The 14,495-nt window shown below is 38.1% G+C and overlaps 2 protein-coding genes and 1 long non-coding RNA gene across 4 annotated transcripts; 2 read left to right on the top strand and 1 right to left on the bottom strand.

The window, feature by feature from the left end:
- On the top strand, positions 2,959 to 5,325 carry LOC109719928 (pentatricopeptide repeat-containing protein At5g15980, mitochondrial-like). Its single transcript, XM_020246775.1, has one exon. It carries the CDS (start codon positions 3,107 to 3,109, stop codon positions 5,033 to 5,035), a length of 1,929 nt encoding a protein of 642 aa, XP_020102364.1. The 5' UTR covers positions 2,959 to 3,106; the 3' UTR covers positions 5,036 to 5,325.
- On the bottom strand, positions 6,078 to 12,626 carry LOC109719929 (BTB/POZ domain-containing protein At5g47800). Of its 2 annotated transcripts, none has more exons than XM_020246776.1 (5): positions 12,484 to 12,626; positions 12,206 to 12,275; positions 8,970 to 9,371; positions 7,066 to 7,800; positions 6,078 to 6,770 (listed from the first exon to the last, which is right to left on the bottom strand). In XM_020246776.1, the coding sequence occupies exons 1-5, from the start codon at positions 12,540 to 12,542 to the stop codon at positions 6,360 to 6,362; spliced, it is 1,677 nt and encodes a 558-aa protein (XP_020102365.1). In that variant the 5' UTR covers positions 12,543 to 12,626; the 3' UTR covers positions 6,078 to 6,359. The 2 variants fall into 2 exon arrangements, with proteins under 2 accessions (XP_020102365.1, XP_020102366.1); XM_020246777.1 differs by having other exon boundaries at positions 8,970 to 9,353.
- Positions 9,828 to 12,691, top strand: LOC109719930. The gene is made up of 3 exons (XR_002218830.1): positions 9,828 to 10,624; positions 10,738 to 10,785; positions 12,551 to 12,691. It is a non-coding gene; the product is annotated as an uncharacterized LOC109719930 (long non-coding RNA).

Here is a 14,495-nt window from a genome sequence, read left to right as displayed (position 1 = left end):
CGTCTTCAATCATTTAGGGCCCGTTTGTTTTGGTGTAAGTGGAGTAATGGAACTCAAGTTCCATCACTTTCGTTATTTGTTTTGATGTAAGTGAAAAATATAATGTAACTCAAGTTACATTAGAGCTCTACTTCACCTACTTTCGACTTGCTCCTCTAAAGCACCGAATTCGACTTTTACTACACTCAACCTCTTCTAAAAAATTTATTAAACAGTAAAATCTAAACTCTACTTCCTTTATAATGGGTTAGAATTATTTTATTTATAATAAATTAGGATTATCTTTAAATAATAATAAAAAAATTAATTATATAATAGATTAAATTTTATAGTGATAAATTTACTACTATATTTAGGAGATAATGAGATCCACTTACTTACATCAAAATAAACAACGGAACTCAAAAAACTAATTTTACCAGCACCAAGTTACATCAAAACAAACAACAGAAGTGATTGAATTTAACTTTCAGGTGGTACGAGTTAGTCAAAACAAACAACAAAAAAATAATCACACTTTAGGAAAACTCAAACACCACTATACTTGACTTACGTTGAATCTACAAATACGTCAATCCAAACGCCCCCTTAGCCATTTAGATTATTGTTGGTAGATTCATCCATACCATCATGACTATTAGAAAGAATATTTATATTGTATTTTTTAAAAAAAAATGTGATTGACTGGTTATTTATGATGTGGTGTAAGTACGACGCGGTAGACTTTTTTGTAAGCATGAGTGTTTGGATCTATGTAATTGCAAGTTAGCCATAGTAGAAAGATTAGTTTAATCATCAATCACAACTAGATGGTGGGGATGCCCTGGGCAAGCCATAAATCCATTTCCTTGAAATGAATTTTATCTTAAATTTGTTCAAAGCCATATTTTAGGCTAAACTTCATATACCACCGTGGTTTCGCAATTTTTCACTTTAGTACCTTATGGTTTAAAGTGTATCAAGTTAGTATCCTGTGTTTTCATTTTTATCTTTTCGTCCGTTTCTCTATTAATATTTTGTTAAATTATATACAAAAACTTCAGATACTCTATTTAGATTTATCGAATATTTGAGGATCAAAATGGCAACCTAAGAGGGGGGGTGAATTAGGTTTCTAAAATAAAAATCCAAATAATCAAGCAAATTAAAAAACCGATGCAGATAAAAGAAATGCAAACTCGAAAAGCACACGATCAATTTGTTTCGAGGTTCGGCACTTTGCCTACGTCCCCGCCAACTTCTCAACACTCGAGAATGTTGGATCTCCACTAGATGATGCTTTTGCGGGCAAGCACCAAGCCTTCACATCAACTCCTTCTTTCAAGCTTCAAGATTTTGCTTTTCTCTCTTTTTACAAGATTAAATCTCACTACAAGTTTCACTCAAGTTTAGAGAGAAGATTGAGAGCTAGGAGTATTAAAATCACTGAAGTTTTTATGCTCAAAATGAACTATCAAGCTGCTGCCAAGTGAGGCCTCAATACCATCTATTTATAGCCTCGGGCAGATCTGTCAGTTGTACTTTCGGGCGCCCACAAACTGTTTCCGGGCGCCCAGAAGTTTGTGCACGCCAGCTGCTTGTCGGACCACGTGCGCCGCTTTTCTTGACTTTGTATGTTTGGGCCGTCAAAAATTTGTGGGCGCCCAGATCTCGAGGAACAGCTTTTCTGACACGCGCAGCTTTTCTTGACTTCGTAAGTTCTGGGCCGTCAAAAGTTGTGGGCGCACAGAACACGAGGAGCCGCTTTTCTGACACGCGCCGCTTCCTCTGGATTTGGGCCGTCAGAAAGTTGTGGGCGCCCAGATCTCGAGGGACAACTTTCAAAAGTTGTGGGCGCTCAGAAAGTCGTGCTGACTTTCTTGCCAGACAGCCCAGATTGCGTGCGCCGCTGCTTCCATAAAATCTGGGCGCCCAGATTTTGCGCCGCCTGTTGTCGCAACCTGTCAAGTCAAATAGTCTTGGTGTTTCTGGATCACCCGAACAGCAAACAGGCAGGATCCAAAAGGTCTCAAAAGATTCGGATCCACTTTCGGGCGCCCAGAACAGGGTCCAGAAATTGCAACTTTACAGAACACAGAATTTGAGCAATTTTTGAATATTTAAAAGTCCTTTTCACCTAATCATAAATTTAGAATTTTGTTTAAGTGATCTATAAGGTGATAAGATGAATAGTTTAAACTTAACTCAAAGTTTCTCACTCTAATCATAAGCATAATATTAATCAATTAAGAATGGAGAGAGTGAGTTTGTCTATTTGACAAAAGAAGCAAACACAGCTTCAAGAGGTGAAGCTTGGTGCCAGAATATTGCCCATCTTGAATCCTTTTTGAAGATAGAGAGATCTAAAACACAAGACTCAAGATAAAAAGATTAGTCCAATAATCGTGATTATTTGTTATCATCAAAATCTAATAGACGATTAGGGCCACTAGGCCAACAATATTCACGTTAGTATTTTTTAGTTTTAACTTTGTCACTGATTTAACAAAAAAAATTAATAAATTTGATTATAAAAAAGATAAAAATAAAACTACATGATACTAAATTGATACACTTTAAACTATAGGGTACTAAAGTTAGAAGTGTGAAATCATATGGGTGGTATTTAAAGTTTTCTCCATATTTTATAAAGGAAGATTCACAACAGAGTGGACAATTAGGAGCCCATCTCATAAGGAGTGTTTGGTTTCACCAAAAATATTCAAAAGAAATATTTTTTCACTGAAAACATATTTTTCGTTTATTTTGTTTTTAGAAAAAATAGTTTATCTTTAAAACCATTTTTTTTCAGATTTTATAAAAAAATAATATTTTTATTTTTTAAATTTTTTATTTGAAAACTGAAACTCTTAATAAAAGAGTGGAAAATAAAAAACTTACTCCGTGAATAGTAAAATACCAAAAATGCCCTTTTCCTCTCCCTCTTTAAGTCTTTATCTCTCTGTTTTTTTTCTTTTTTCTTTTTTTTTTTCGGTGGGTCCTTGAGCTCATGGACCCAGCCGCCGAACTCGTTCATGGCGCTTCACTCCCCTCCAAAACCCTAACCCGTCACCTCCCCTAAAACCCTAAACCCTAACCCTAAGCTGAATCCGATCTCTCGTCCACGATGAGCAACGCGTGGAGGTCGCTTCTCCTCCGCAACCTCTCCCGGATCTCGTCCCGCACCCCGTGCATCCGACACCCCGATCTCCACGTGAGTGTTCCGAAACCCCAAACCCTAATCCATTCATCGTCTCCATTCCTCGCCCCGATTCACTCTCTATGCTTCACAAATCGGCGCTGGTTCTCCTCGCTCCCCGCCCCCGATGGCAACGATCGCGATCGCGTCCTGGTGGCGGAGATCTTCGCGAAACCTCTCACTTCTGATGAGATTAAGGCCGAGTTGGAGTCTCGCAATCTGTTGCTGGATGTTAACATGGTGAATTCGGTGCTTAAATCCCTCGAGGGGACCCCGAAAGCCGCTCAGAGGTTCTTCGATTGGGTTTCGGAGAGCGAAGCCGTAAGGTTGAATTCGAAGTCGTATAACCTTATGCTGGAAATCGTTGGGACGGAAGGCCGGGTGGAGGAGTTCTGGGGTTTGGTTGAGATCATGAAGAGAAAAGGGTTCGGGGTGTCGAAAGGCGCCTTCTTGAAGGTATCGGAGAGTTTCGAGAAGATGGGTTTAGCGAAAGATTGTGAGAGGTTGAAGGAAATGTACTTTCTTAATTCTCATGAGAATGTGGTGGGTAGGATGTGCCCTGCAATTTGCAAGATTCTGAGATCGGAGAATGAGTCGGAAGAATCCATTCGGAAGAAGCTCGATGAATTGGATGTTAGTTTGTCATCCAGTTTGGTTGTTGCCGTGCTAGAAAGGATCGGCCAATATCCGAAGAAAGCTTCGACCTTCTTCCGGTGGGTAGAGGGAAACCCGTCGTTTGCACCTGATGGTAGGGTCTACAATGCAATGGCTAGGGTTCTGGGACGAGAAGATTGCATCGACGAGTTTTGGGGTATTCTCCGTAAGCTAAGAAACTTGGGTTATGAGTTGGAGAAGGAGACATACATTAAAGTCTCGGATAGGTTTCACAAGTGGAAGATGCTGGCTGCAGCTGTGGATTTGTTTAAGTTTGCAATGGCTGGTTCGGATAAGCCTTCTGTTCACGATTTTGTATTCCTGTTGAAGAAAATTGTTGTGAGTGATGATCTGGATCTGAATTTGATTTCTACGGTTGTTCGGACCTTCATAAACGGCGGGCATTCCATAAAAGGTTCGGTTTTTGATACCGTCCTTAAATCGTTGAAGAGTGTTGGCAAACTGGGAGAGTGTGATAAAGTTCTAAAGGCAATGGAAGAAGGCGGTTTTGCGCCCGATAGTTATGTACATGAAAAGGTTGTTATTGGACTTTGCAATGCTGGGAGATTGGAAGAAGCCCTTCAATATTTAGATAATGTTGAACAAGCAGGGTACAAATTGGATTCAAAGACATGGGAAATCTTAGTTCAAAAGCATTCTTTGGCTGGTGATCTCGACAAAGCATTGTCGTGTTTCAACAAGATGTTAGAAAGAAAAGGCAGTGGTGATGTTGGTTGTGCCTTTGAAGTTTTAGTGAATGGGTTTTGCCAGAAAAACAAAGCAAAGGAAGCGTGCAAGATTCTAGAGAAGATGGTGACAAAAAAAAATGTAAAGCCTTGGCATAGCACATATAAGTTTTTAATTGAGCGACTGATCCGTCAAGGTGGTATTAAAGAAGCTTTCACTCTTCTGGGTTTGATGAAGAGCCATGGTTTTCCACCTTTTATCGACCCATTTATTGACTATATTTGCAAATCTGGGTCGGTGGAAGATGCGATGGGCTTTATTCAGGCAATGACTGTGAAAGAGTTCCCATCGAGAACAGTTTTCTTGCGTTTGTTTGAAGGTCTCTTTAAAGAGGGGAGGCATGATGTGGCACATGGTTTACTCCATAAATGTCCGGGTTCCATCCGTAACCATGCTGACATCTTAGATCTCTTTTATGCAATGAAGTCAGATGGAGCTACCGCAGCAGCTCTATAGACTATCGGCAATACGCTATGTTGTTGTGTTTGTTGAAAAAGCTGTCCACCTTTGGAATGAAAAGCTGATAAAGTACTTCCCTGATAATCATTTGATTCTGAGGCACATTTGAGTGTGTGATTGACCCTCTTGCAGACATCAAGAGTTCATTATCGCTAATCTATGGATTGATTGGCTAAACACTTGCCTCTAGTTGTTTCATGTTTTCTTAATAAAACTTCCGATCACTGTTTTCATCATTAAATTGATTGATAAGGAGCATTTTATGCTCTGCCATTGCTCTTCTGTTATTGTACGAGTGTTTGCTTGGCTATATTGCTTAATTTCTTCATCATGAAAAGTAAAGTATTTAACAATCCTAAACACTTTTTCCCAGAAACTCCTCCAATAGCTTCCTGTCACAGGAAATGCTCCTAATTTTTTGTCTCCCAAGTGTCCCCCTGCTGCTTCGTGTGCTGATGCCACTGTTCGTCAGGCCAAACTAGCAGTAAAACTATTATCCCTGCACTAAGCAGTAGCCCATATATTTGCTTCCTAAAAAAGGAGGAAGAAATATCTTTTACTGACTGCATTTTTTTTAATTTCTGTGAAGAAGTGAAAACTAAGGGTCTTGGCTCTCTCGTTCTGGTCTTTTTCTTTAATCTTCTGTGATTATTACTTTCTCTGTTCGGTTTTTTAATTAGTCAGATAATTTTATTTGGGTACATTTTCCTTTGATTTTTGACCTTTATGTTAAGAAAGAAATGTTTTCAGGTTCTTTTATGTACACTTTTTAACGTATTTTAGGTTTTTAATGCAAACATCATAAGAAACAGTGATGATCTAATAGAATCAAAGTGTGGTTGTACCTACGGTTTGCATTTGGCATCAACTACCTATCTGTTTGTTTACTTTTTCCACATTACTTCAGTTTAGTCAGACTCAACCAACTAGAGGATTTGCCACTGTTGCATGCAAAGTTTCAGGTCTAGCATGAAGTTTACTGATTCCTTACGTTGAATTCTCAAAGCTAAGGCTCTTTTTCGGAGGAAACAACTGGAAGAAAATGAAAAATGAAAAGTTACTCTGAAATCAACTTTTGAGTTATACTGATGTACATTTATTAACCACTCAATTAATTACAAATGTACATTCCAAACAAGCTCTTCATATCTTCAATTTCTATCCAACAATCGAAGAAAAGGAAAAAGGAAAAGAATCCTTTTCAAGTATTATCAAATTAAAATTTCTAGTGTTGAAAGATAGAAAGAGTATTTGGAATTTTTAGTGTAGAGAGATTATTTAGGCGTTCTCATAGGCACTTTTTCTCTTGTTTAGCTATACTTCACTTGGTTTTTGATTTTCTACCCATTCCACCACTTTTGTCATCTGCGATCTCCTCGTTTACCTGTTTAGATACTGATAAAGATCTTGTCATTCCGACACTTGCTGTCCTTTCATGCTCTGTTGGCTCTCCTCTCGGTCGATGCCCTTCCGATCCTCGTTCCGCTTTTCTTGATTCTTGCTTTGCTATCCTGGTGCTCAAAATATCAACTGAAGTTCGATCGAGAGGAGATCCTTGGCTGCCGCTGGCTCTGCCACTCCTCTCATGCTCAAGGAAGAGGAGCTGCACTATTGTGCGTAAGGGCATCCGATCATTGGTTACAGCTTGTGCGCGTATCTCTGGCGACAGTTTTCGACAGTCAATCATCCGGCAGAGGCTCTTTTTCTCTTCCTTGCCCAGCTCTGAGTGCTCCTGACAGTATCAGTGCAACAGCTAGGTTCATAAGGAGGCTATGATCAGGTAAGCTATTACATACTCTTATTTTTTAACTTTTCACTTCCAAGGTAATTTGTTGGCAACATTATGTATGTGCTACTCTCTTCTGCTTGGTAGTTAGCTAATCATATTTCTTCAATAAAACTTACAGTTGTTTAGGTTTTAGGTTTTACTTTATTTATATCAGTGTGATCCTGATGAAGAACTTAGTTGAAAACTTTAGATTAGCTTGGATGTAAAGTGCTACATTTTAAGAAGTTGGATGTATCACCTTGAGGTAAGTATCAATGGCCTGATAGATCCCATCATGATCCTTCCGTGCTATTTCAGGCAATGATTCCACAAGATCGATGAACTTTGCCAACGGTAGATCAGGAACACCCGCAACGACTTGCAAGTACGAGTCGAAGGTCTTTGCCACCTTCTCCATCGCCTCATTCAATCTCCGGTTCTCTTCAGGGGCCATTGGCCGCCGGAACTGCGCCAAGAAATTTTCCAGCACTGCCTCTGCTGCCCCAACATCATAAGATTGAGGATCTGAAGGTAATGGAATGAGCAGATCGGTTGGTTCTGCTTCGTCTAGTTGGCGTCCTGCTCGCCTGATGAGCTCGGCTTTTGTGGAGGCAGAAGCACCAGCATAATTAGCCACCTTGAGTAGCCTTAGCAGGAATCTGCATGAAACTGAGCCGGGTTCGCCCGGGATCATACCAACAATTGATTCAAGAATGCGGCGCTGCTTGGCTAGGGTTTCTTCGGCTCGAGATGCAGAGGATTGGGTTGAACTGTGAGCTTCCAATGGATCTGGTAGGTGCTTGCAGGTGTAGACATGGAGCGCTTCCCCAATGAGTGGTGGTGGGATTGTTTTTGTTGATCGTACAGTGGAGATTATCGATCGGAAGAGGTCTAGGTCGAGCTCTGCAACGTCCTCAGTCCACCAATCCTTAGGTACGGATGGATGCTGCTTTTTATTATAGCCTGGCCTGGTATATGTGTAGGACCATGTGACCTGGGACAGGAATAGGTAATTAAACCAGTTGCTTTTTTTTTTTTTTTTTTTTTTCTTTTGGAAGTTCAAAAAAGCTGTTAACGTTATCATATATGCCTAACAACTACATGTTTTCAGTTTTTTTAATTATTTATATGAAAATAGAGAAGAAAATAGCAAGAAGAATCTACAGTACTGGCTTTCTAGCCTGAGTATTTAGTATTTTATGAAATGCAAAGATTCTTTTCTTTTTTGTTGTTTTCTCTAGTTAGGTAAACCTTGTATCAAGGATTTAAGTGTCCATTGGCATGGGCTGTGCTGTACCGTCCCGACAAGATATCGGCATTATATAGCCTCCGTGCTGATGGCATGGCTCACAACCATCTTTTATTTGAAATTAGCAAGCAGTTACCTCAATAAAGTACAAAAGATTTGATAAAAATATATAATAAGCAATTAGAATATATTGGTCCCAAATATATATATATGCTATTGCGTGTCGGCACTGGCATACATTAGCACGGCATGACACACTCTTTGCCGTATTGTGCCAGTAAGTTTTCAACACGATCAGGTGCTACGACTCTTAAATCCTTGCCTTGTTTTTGAACACACATTATTAGGTTTTTCAACAGAAAAAAGAAAGCATATGTCAAATAGCAGTAATTGTGAATAACCCTTGCATGTACTTGTTATCCTGAACAGTTTTCTTTATAGTTGACCTTGCATTTAGGAATCATTCCAGGAAATCTTTCCCAACAAAAGGTTGAGACTACAATGCTATTAAAAAGATAACCTTTATTCCTCCACCTTCTGAGGTAACCCTTTGTTTTTTCCCCCCTCTTTCCAACTCTCTCATATGGTTTAAATTTCCTAAAATACTTCATTCATCCTTGTAGTCATGAGGCTAATTAATGTTTAGCCGTTAGGTGTTCCTTGGATTAGATGAGTACAGTTCCTTTTGTCATTATGCATAATTGAGGGCCTTTTCTGCTATTACCAGATAATTTCGTTACCTTGTCTTGTATAACTAGCTCTAGTTATATTTAAGAGGATCATTACAAGATTAAGAAAATGCAGACTTGTTTTTTCCATTCACTTATCTGTTATTCACTTATTTCTTTCGCTCTCAAAACTTATAAAATTGTGCAAGCAAATGAATGATGATGATTTTTTTGTTCTATATGTACCTTCGAGGGGTGAATTAGGATTTTCTCGACAATTGAATCCATGCAGGGCTGCACAATCCTATTCTCCGACCACCCCGATAGCTTCCATGCTGCCTCCAATGTCGTGATCGTGTCCTTCCAACCTTGAAGAATGCACGAATCAAAGAATGACTCAAGCTTCATTACCAAGTTACCCTTGGCAACCGACTCTGTCATCCGTAAAAACCTTGCAGATGAGATGGCTTGCACGAAGTTGTGCGCGCTGACATTGATAGCAATCCCGTAGCAGAACTTGGCACAGAGCTCAAAGGCCTCTTCCCCTCCCGGGATTTCGTGAAGTGCGATCGGTATAGGATGACTCCCCTCATCATCAGTGTCAGAGCATAACCGTTGCAGGAGGCCGCACTTCAGAAGAAGTGGAAACTACAGTTAAAAAGGAGCTGAAAATTAAAATTTTGTGCTAACTTTAACTGAAAAATAAATAATAAAAGAAAGAGAACCCAGTGATCTAGTCTTGGCACTGCACTTATGTTGTAGAACCCCTGCAAATTGAAACTTTCAATTAATTTGGATGAATATTTGAAATTTCCCTAGATGACACCCACAAGCAGTACATGGGAACCAACACTTGTTTTCTAGATTAGTAGGCCATGTGAAGATTTTACAAGCATTAGATCATGGTTTTGAATCTTATTTTGGTGATCGTAAATATCTGAAAGTAATGATTTGCTGTACTCAATAGGTTTCAGGCCCAAATCCTTTTAAATATTTGAGCTGAAATCAATGCAGCGGCATCTTTTTTGAAGATACATGCTATTGAATCTGATCTATGGTAGTGCTGTGTTGTTTTTATATGTGAATCAAGAAGAGACAAATATGTTAAGGTGTAGGATTTCTCAATTGAGAATCAGAGTCATTGTTCTTGATCTAGACATCTTACAATAGTTGCTAACAAATTGTTTAATTAGTTTGAATCACCTTTAATTCTTGAATGAAAAACATCTCATATCATCCATTAAAACTGTTAATTTTGGTGCTATTTGACGCAGACGTAAGAATCTTTTAAGAAACACGAATTATTACTTGTAGTAATTACAATTAATCTAAATCATTCATTATGAGTTGTAAATTAAAGGTTTTTGTAGTGCTTTTGACTTGAGCCGATTTGGACTAATTTCTGGGAAGTGTAGGCTAATCTTAGTGATTTGCAATATGATCTAATCCTAACAATTCTCGTATATTCTGACCAGACTTGGAGATTTCGACCTTTCCCTAGAAGAGGTGCAGCTCGAGGGGCTATTTATTTTACCGAATGTGAAGATTAGATTGAAGTAGACTTTCAAATGAAGTAGAGTTTAGGTGAATATTACTTTCCTTCAGCTATTTTCCATATAGCTATGGAACTGAAGTTCCCTGTGCTATTCGTTTAGGAGCAAGTGAATGGTGAGAGATGATTTAATATTTTATTATTTTTTTCTCACTTATTTTTTTTTCCCCATAATTGACTTCGGCCTGGGGTGAGTTGAAGTCAATTACGCTACTTTGGGGTGTTTGAGTTTTGACTGAAAGTGAAGTTTTGGTAGACCAAACAACGAAAGTGAGCATTTACGGCTGAAAACCACTTAATCGCTCTCCACTTTTGGTGAAGCAAACACATCCTAGGGGAAGTGAAAATGGTAAGAAGAAACAGTGCTTCTATCTATATCTATGCTTCAGAAACCTTTCCATTTTTCTCTGAGGTAGAAGCTTTTCCATATTTAAACTTTTCTTTTCATCAAACCTTCTGCAGATTCTCCGAGTGGGCTAAGACAGTTAAAAGCTCAAAAATATTATGATGGTACTTTTTCATCCACTTTTCTTCATCTTTGAATATCTAAAGCTTATAAAGAATAGTGTGTGCTTTAGTTAATCTTAATTACATGTCCTATTGATTGTTATATGTATAATGTCTTCTTTATTTGCCTTTTGTGGTCTGCTATTATATAATGTCTTCATAGCTGGAAATATAATACTGCAAATGTAAGAACCCTATCTAGTGCTCATCATTGCAGGTGGATGAGTTAATAAAGCTTTGTTAGGTTGGTGTCATCATTAGGCTTGTGACCTTGATTAAACTAGTAGTAAAGCTGAACTCTCTGAGCTTATAGGCTATCAGAAGTTAGGGTTGTGGGTTCCACTAATTTTTAATCAACACTTCCCAAATGCTCTAATCACGCAAGCTTCATCATCAGATTTCAGAGATTGTGAGCATGCCTTAACCCTTATACAGAGCTTTAACTTCCCTGTGATAGGAACTGAAGCTCCTTGTGCCTTTTATATATTTGTTGAGGTTTTTAGTTGTCACCCACTCTATTTAGGGCTGATCCTTTGCCATGTTAAGTTGGTCATATCAGACAATTATAAAATGAAATGGTAAATTGTACATAGTAATAGCAATTTCATTCCTCTTTTGGGGTAATAATTGGGTCTTAACTAAAGAATGCCTAAAGAACAGTTAAGCTATGGTACCTGTTTGGCCCAACTTCTACAAGCTCGAAACGGACTTTGTGCCGAATTGACCGTTTCAAGCTTGTGCTCATCAATTTTTTTACTTACTACATTCTTGGATTATTATTATTATTATTATTATTATTATTTGAGTTCACCTAGTAAGTGAAATTGTAAGTATCTCTTTTAAAAAACATGAAAATAAATGAATTTGCTGGCTTATTAGCTGTTGGCTGTTCTCTTTTTACTAACACTAGTTACAGTTATTAAATTTAATGGAATCATCAATAAATTTTTTGATTTAAATCAATCGAGTCTCACTGAAATCAGAAAGTGAAAAATGTATTGAGACCTCCACAACTATTTTTCTCTGTATTCTCTAAACTCTTAATTTAAAGGAGAAAGGCAAATTATTTAAGGAACTTCAAGTTCCTCGTCATTTATCAGCGTATTTGGGCTTGTGATTTTGTTAGTTAATTTTAGTGGCTATCTTTTCCTTCTGTCGTAAAGTCTATATTAACGATAAACTTGACATACCACGCTAGAGTTATTGTTCTATATGTACTTTGAGTCGGTCCCTAACCAGGCGTATTATTTCTAATCTATCTTTAATAGACTGTCCTTTGACATAACAGATCGGTAACCACCGAATACCTAACAAGGTGCATTATTTCTAATTTACTATTTAATAGAATGTCCTTATGCACAACATATCAGCAATCAGAGTAGTTAAGAGATTGAGAGAGAGATAGAGAAGGGGGGAGGAGTACCTTATGCAATAAATACTTGGTGTTGTTGATATGTATGATGAGATCAGTAGGTACATCTGACAAAACTGACCTGCATGGCATGGCATTCAGTTAAGAGTTTGTAAGTGACATCACAACCACAATTACTTCAACCTAGAATTCCCTTTTTCCAGCTCAACTTTTTACTCCTTTCCCACACTAAAAGTGTGCAACTTGTCATCCAGATATCTAGTTAGCTCCTAGTAACCAAAACTTAATTACTGTTTTGCTTGCTGATTTATCTGAATCAATAAAAGCACCTCACTGCTTCTTCTGTGTAGAATATGTCTGGCTTTGTTCCCAGTTTCATGTACTTCATTCTCGCAGCTTTTGTCGCGTCGCACGAATGTCATGAGACCCCCAATGTTCGACGGACGCCTTCGCCTTCGCCTGCTCCGATGCCGCAAAGCCTTCATACCAGAAAAGAAAAAAGGAAAGGAAAAAGAAAAAGGTAAACAGTAACTATCATTCTCTTAGGCATATATATTACTTGCTCCTTACACAAGCAAAATGTTGGAAACTCAAAATCCTCTCACATGTTTGGAGAAATTCAAATGTCGAAGTAATGATACAGTTTTCGCCCATTAATAGCAGTACAAAGCCATGATACTCTGCTCTGAGCATTATATATATCATTCCTTTATGATATAACCTCTCTGATTAATTACTCTCCAGTTGTTTCTTTAATAATAGAGAAAAGCATGATGGAGCCTTTCACACTGTAGTTAACATGGAGGTGCTTTGCTTTCTAGGACCACTATCTTTCTACAGTGATCTTTCCATATCTTTTCTTTTTCTTAATGCTTAAGTGATGTTATAGGTTTGCCATTGAAAGGCACTACCTCCACCTTTTTTAACAGTTTCAAAAAACCAATAAAAGTATTAGTACTTTTCTTTTCTTTTTCTTTTTTTTTTTTAATTTTGTTTTGTGGTAAAAATGTGTGGAATCTCCCTTAACTATAGACCATTTGTGAGAATGACCCCTCAACTTTAATAATTCTATTACTTATTAACCATTATCTGATCTAATTTTATTTGATAGGAAGGCAGTAAATTTGATAATCATGAAAAATTAGGCGTCGAGGGGACCGCAAATCGGGAAAAAAAATGGTTGAGGGGTCTATTTCAGAAAGGTCCATATTTGAGGGGTTCTCCACACTGTTGTTTTACCCTTTTTTTTTTATTTTTGCTAAAATACATTTGAGTGTCCACCTCCATTTTAGATGCCCCTCAAACCCTAATTGGACTCCCCACCCAAAAGCTTTGGTGAGGGGTGTGATTTGACTTGTGCCTTAGCCAACTAGACACCCTCCACTACAAACCACATTATGTTTGCCACATAAGTGGCAGAGGCAACCTAGATTAACCCTAGAATTTGCAACTTTTTAAGGAAACACAATCCACAAATATGGATTTGTAGGGGGAGGGGTTTTTTCAGGATTTCCCCAAAGATCTTGTTGTGGTTAGTGCACTACTTATCCCCTCTTAAAAAGGAGGAGCCAAAAAAGGTAGGGCAATAATGGAAAACACATGGGTCCCCATGCAACTACAAATGTCCTGGGAAAGCCCATCATTTACCAAACCCCAGCTATAATCATTTAAAAAAAGAAGAAGTAGAAGAGTAGAGCAAAGGGTGGTTATCTGATTAGATGTAATTATAAATACAGTGTAGTTTGAGATATATGCAGTTTGTTTGAAATACTGTATTTATAGCTACACCCATTTCATTCGGTTTTGTGCATTGTAGCTATATTTCTTCTACTAAATGATATTTGCTAATTGTGTAGTTGAAATTGCAAGCATTTTGGGTGTAGTTCGAACTGCAATGCTCGTGCAATTTCAATTGCAATAGTGAATTCAAGTGCATCAATCCAACCGCTGTATTACATTCGTATACCGTTAGAATTCTGATGTACTTGTAATTGTATGCAACCAAACGGCCCTTGAATCACTCTACCATCTTATGATCTCATGCTATATATATATATATATATAGAGAGAGAGAGAGAGAGAGAGAGAGAGAGAGAGAGCACATAGAAAGTCTAGGGGCAAATAAATAATTGTAGGGTCCCAAAGGAGGAAAACATTGGTCAATCCTACAACCACTCTTACTACTACAACAATGTACAAATTTTCAAATGGAATGGTGCATACCTCACCCTCTCACATCCAACACCAAAAGCAACAACATGTATCCATCATCATCTCCTCCCCCTCGTGGGTCCCCACCATCTCCCTTAACTACACAAAAAGGGGTATCATCCATTATACA

The sequence above is a fragment of the Ananas comosus genome, linkage group 14 (genome assembly GCF_001540865.1).
Source record: "Ananas comosus cultivar F153 linkage group 14, ASM154086v1, whole genome shotgun sequence".
NCBI lineage: Eukaryota > Viridiplantae > Streptophyta > Magnoliopsida > Poales > Bromeliaceae > Ananas > Ananas comosus.
Note: the sequence above shows the minus strand (reverse complement) of the source record. Positions and strands in the feature narration are given on the sequence as shown.

Bases quoted from the DNA above. Each gene is read 5' to 3' on its own strand.
- LOC109719928 (XM_020246775.1), top strand. From the start codon at position 3,107: ATGAGCAACGCGTGGAGGTCGCTTCTCCTCCGCAACCTCTCCCGGATC.
- LOC109719929 (XM_020246776.1), bottom strand. From the start codon at position 12,542: ATGAAGTACATGAAACTGGGAACAAAGCCAGACATATTCTACACAGAA. The intron at 9,372-12,205 runs GTACTCCTCCCC...TTTTAACTGTAG, and splicing joins CCAAGTATTTATTGCATAAG to TTTCCACTTCTTCTGAAGTG. The intron at 6,771-7,065 runs GTGATACATCCA...TGATACTGTCAG, and splicing joins CCATTGATACTTACCTCAAG to GAGCACTCAGAGCTGGGCAA.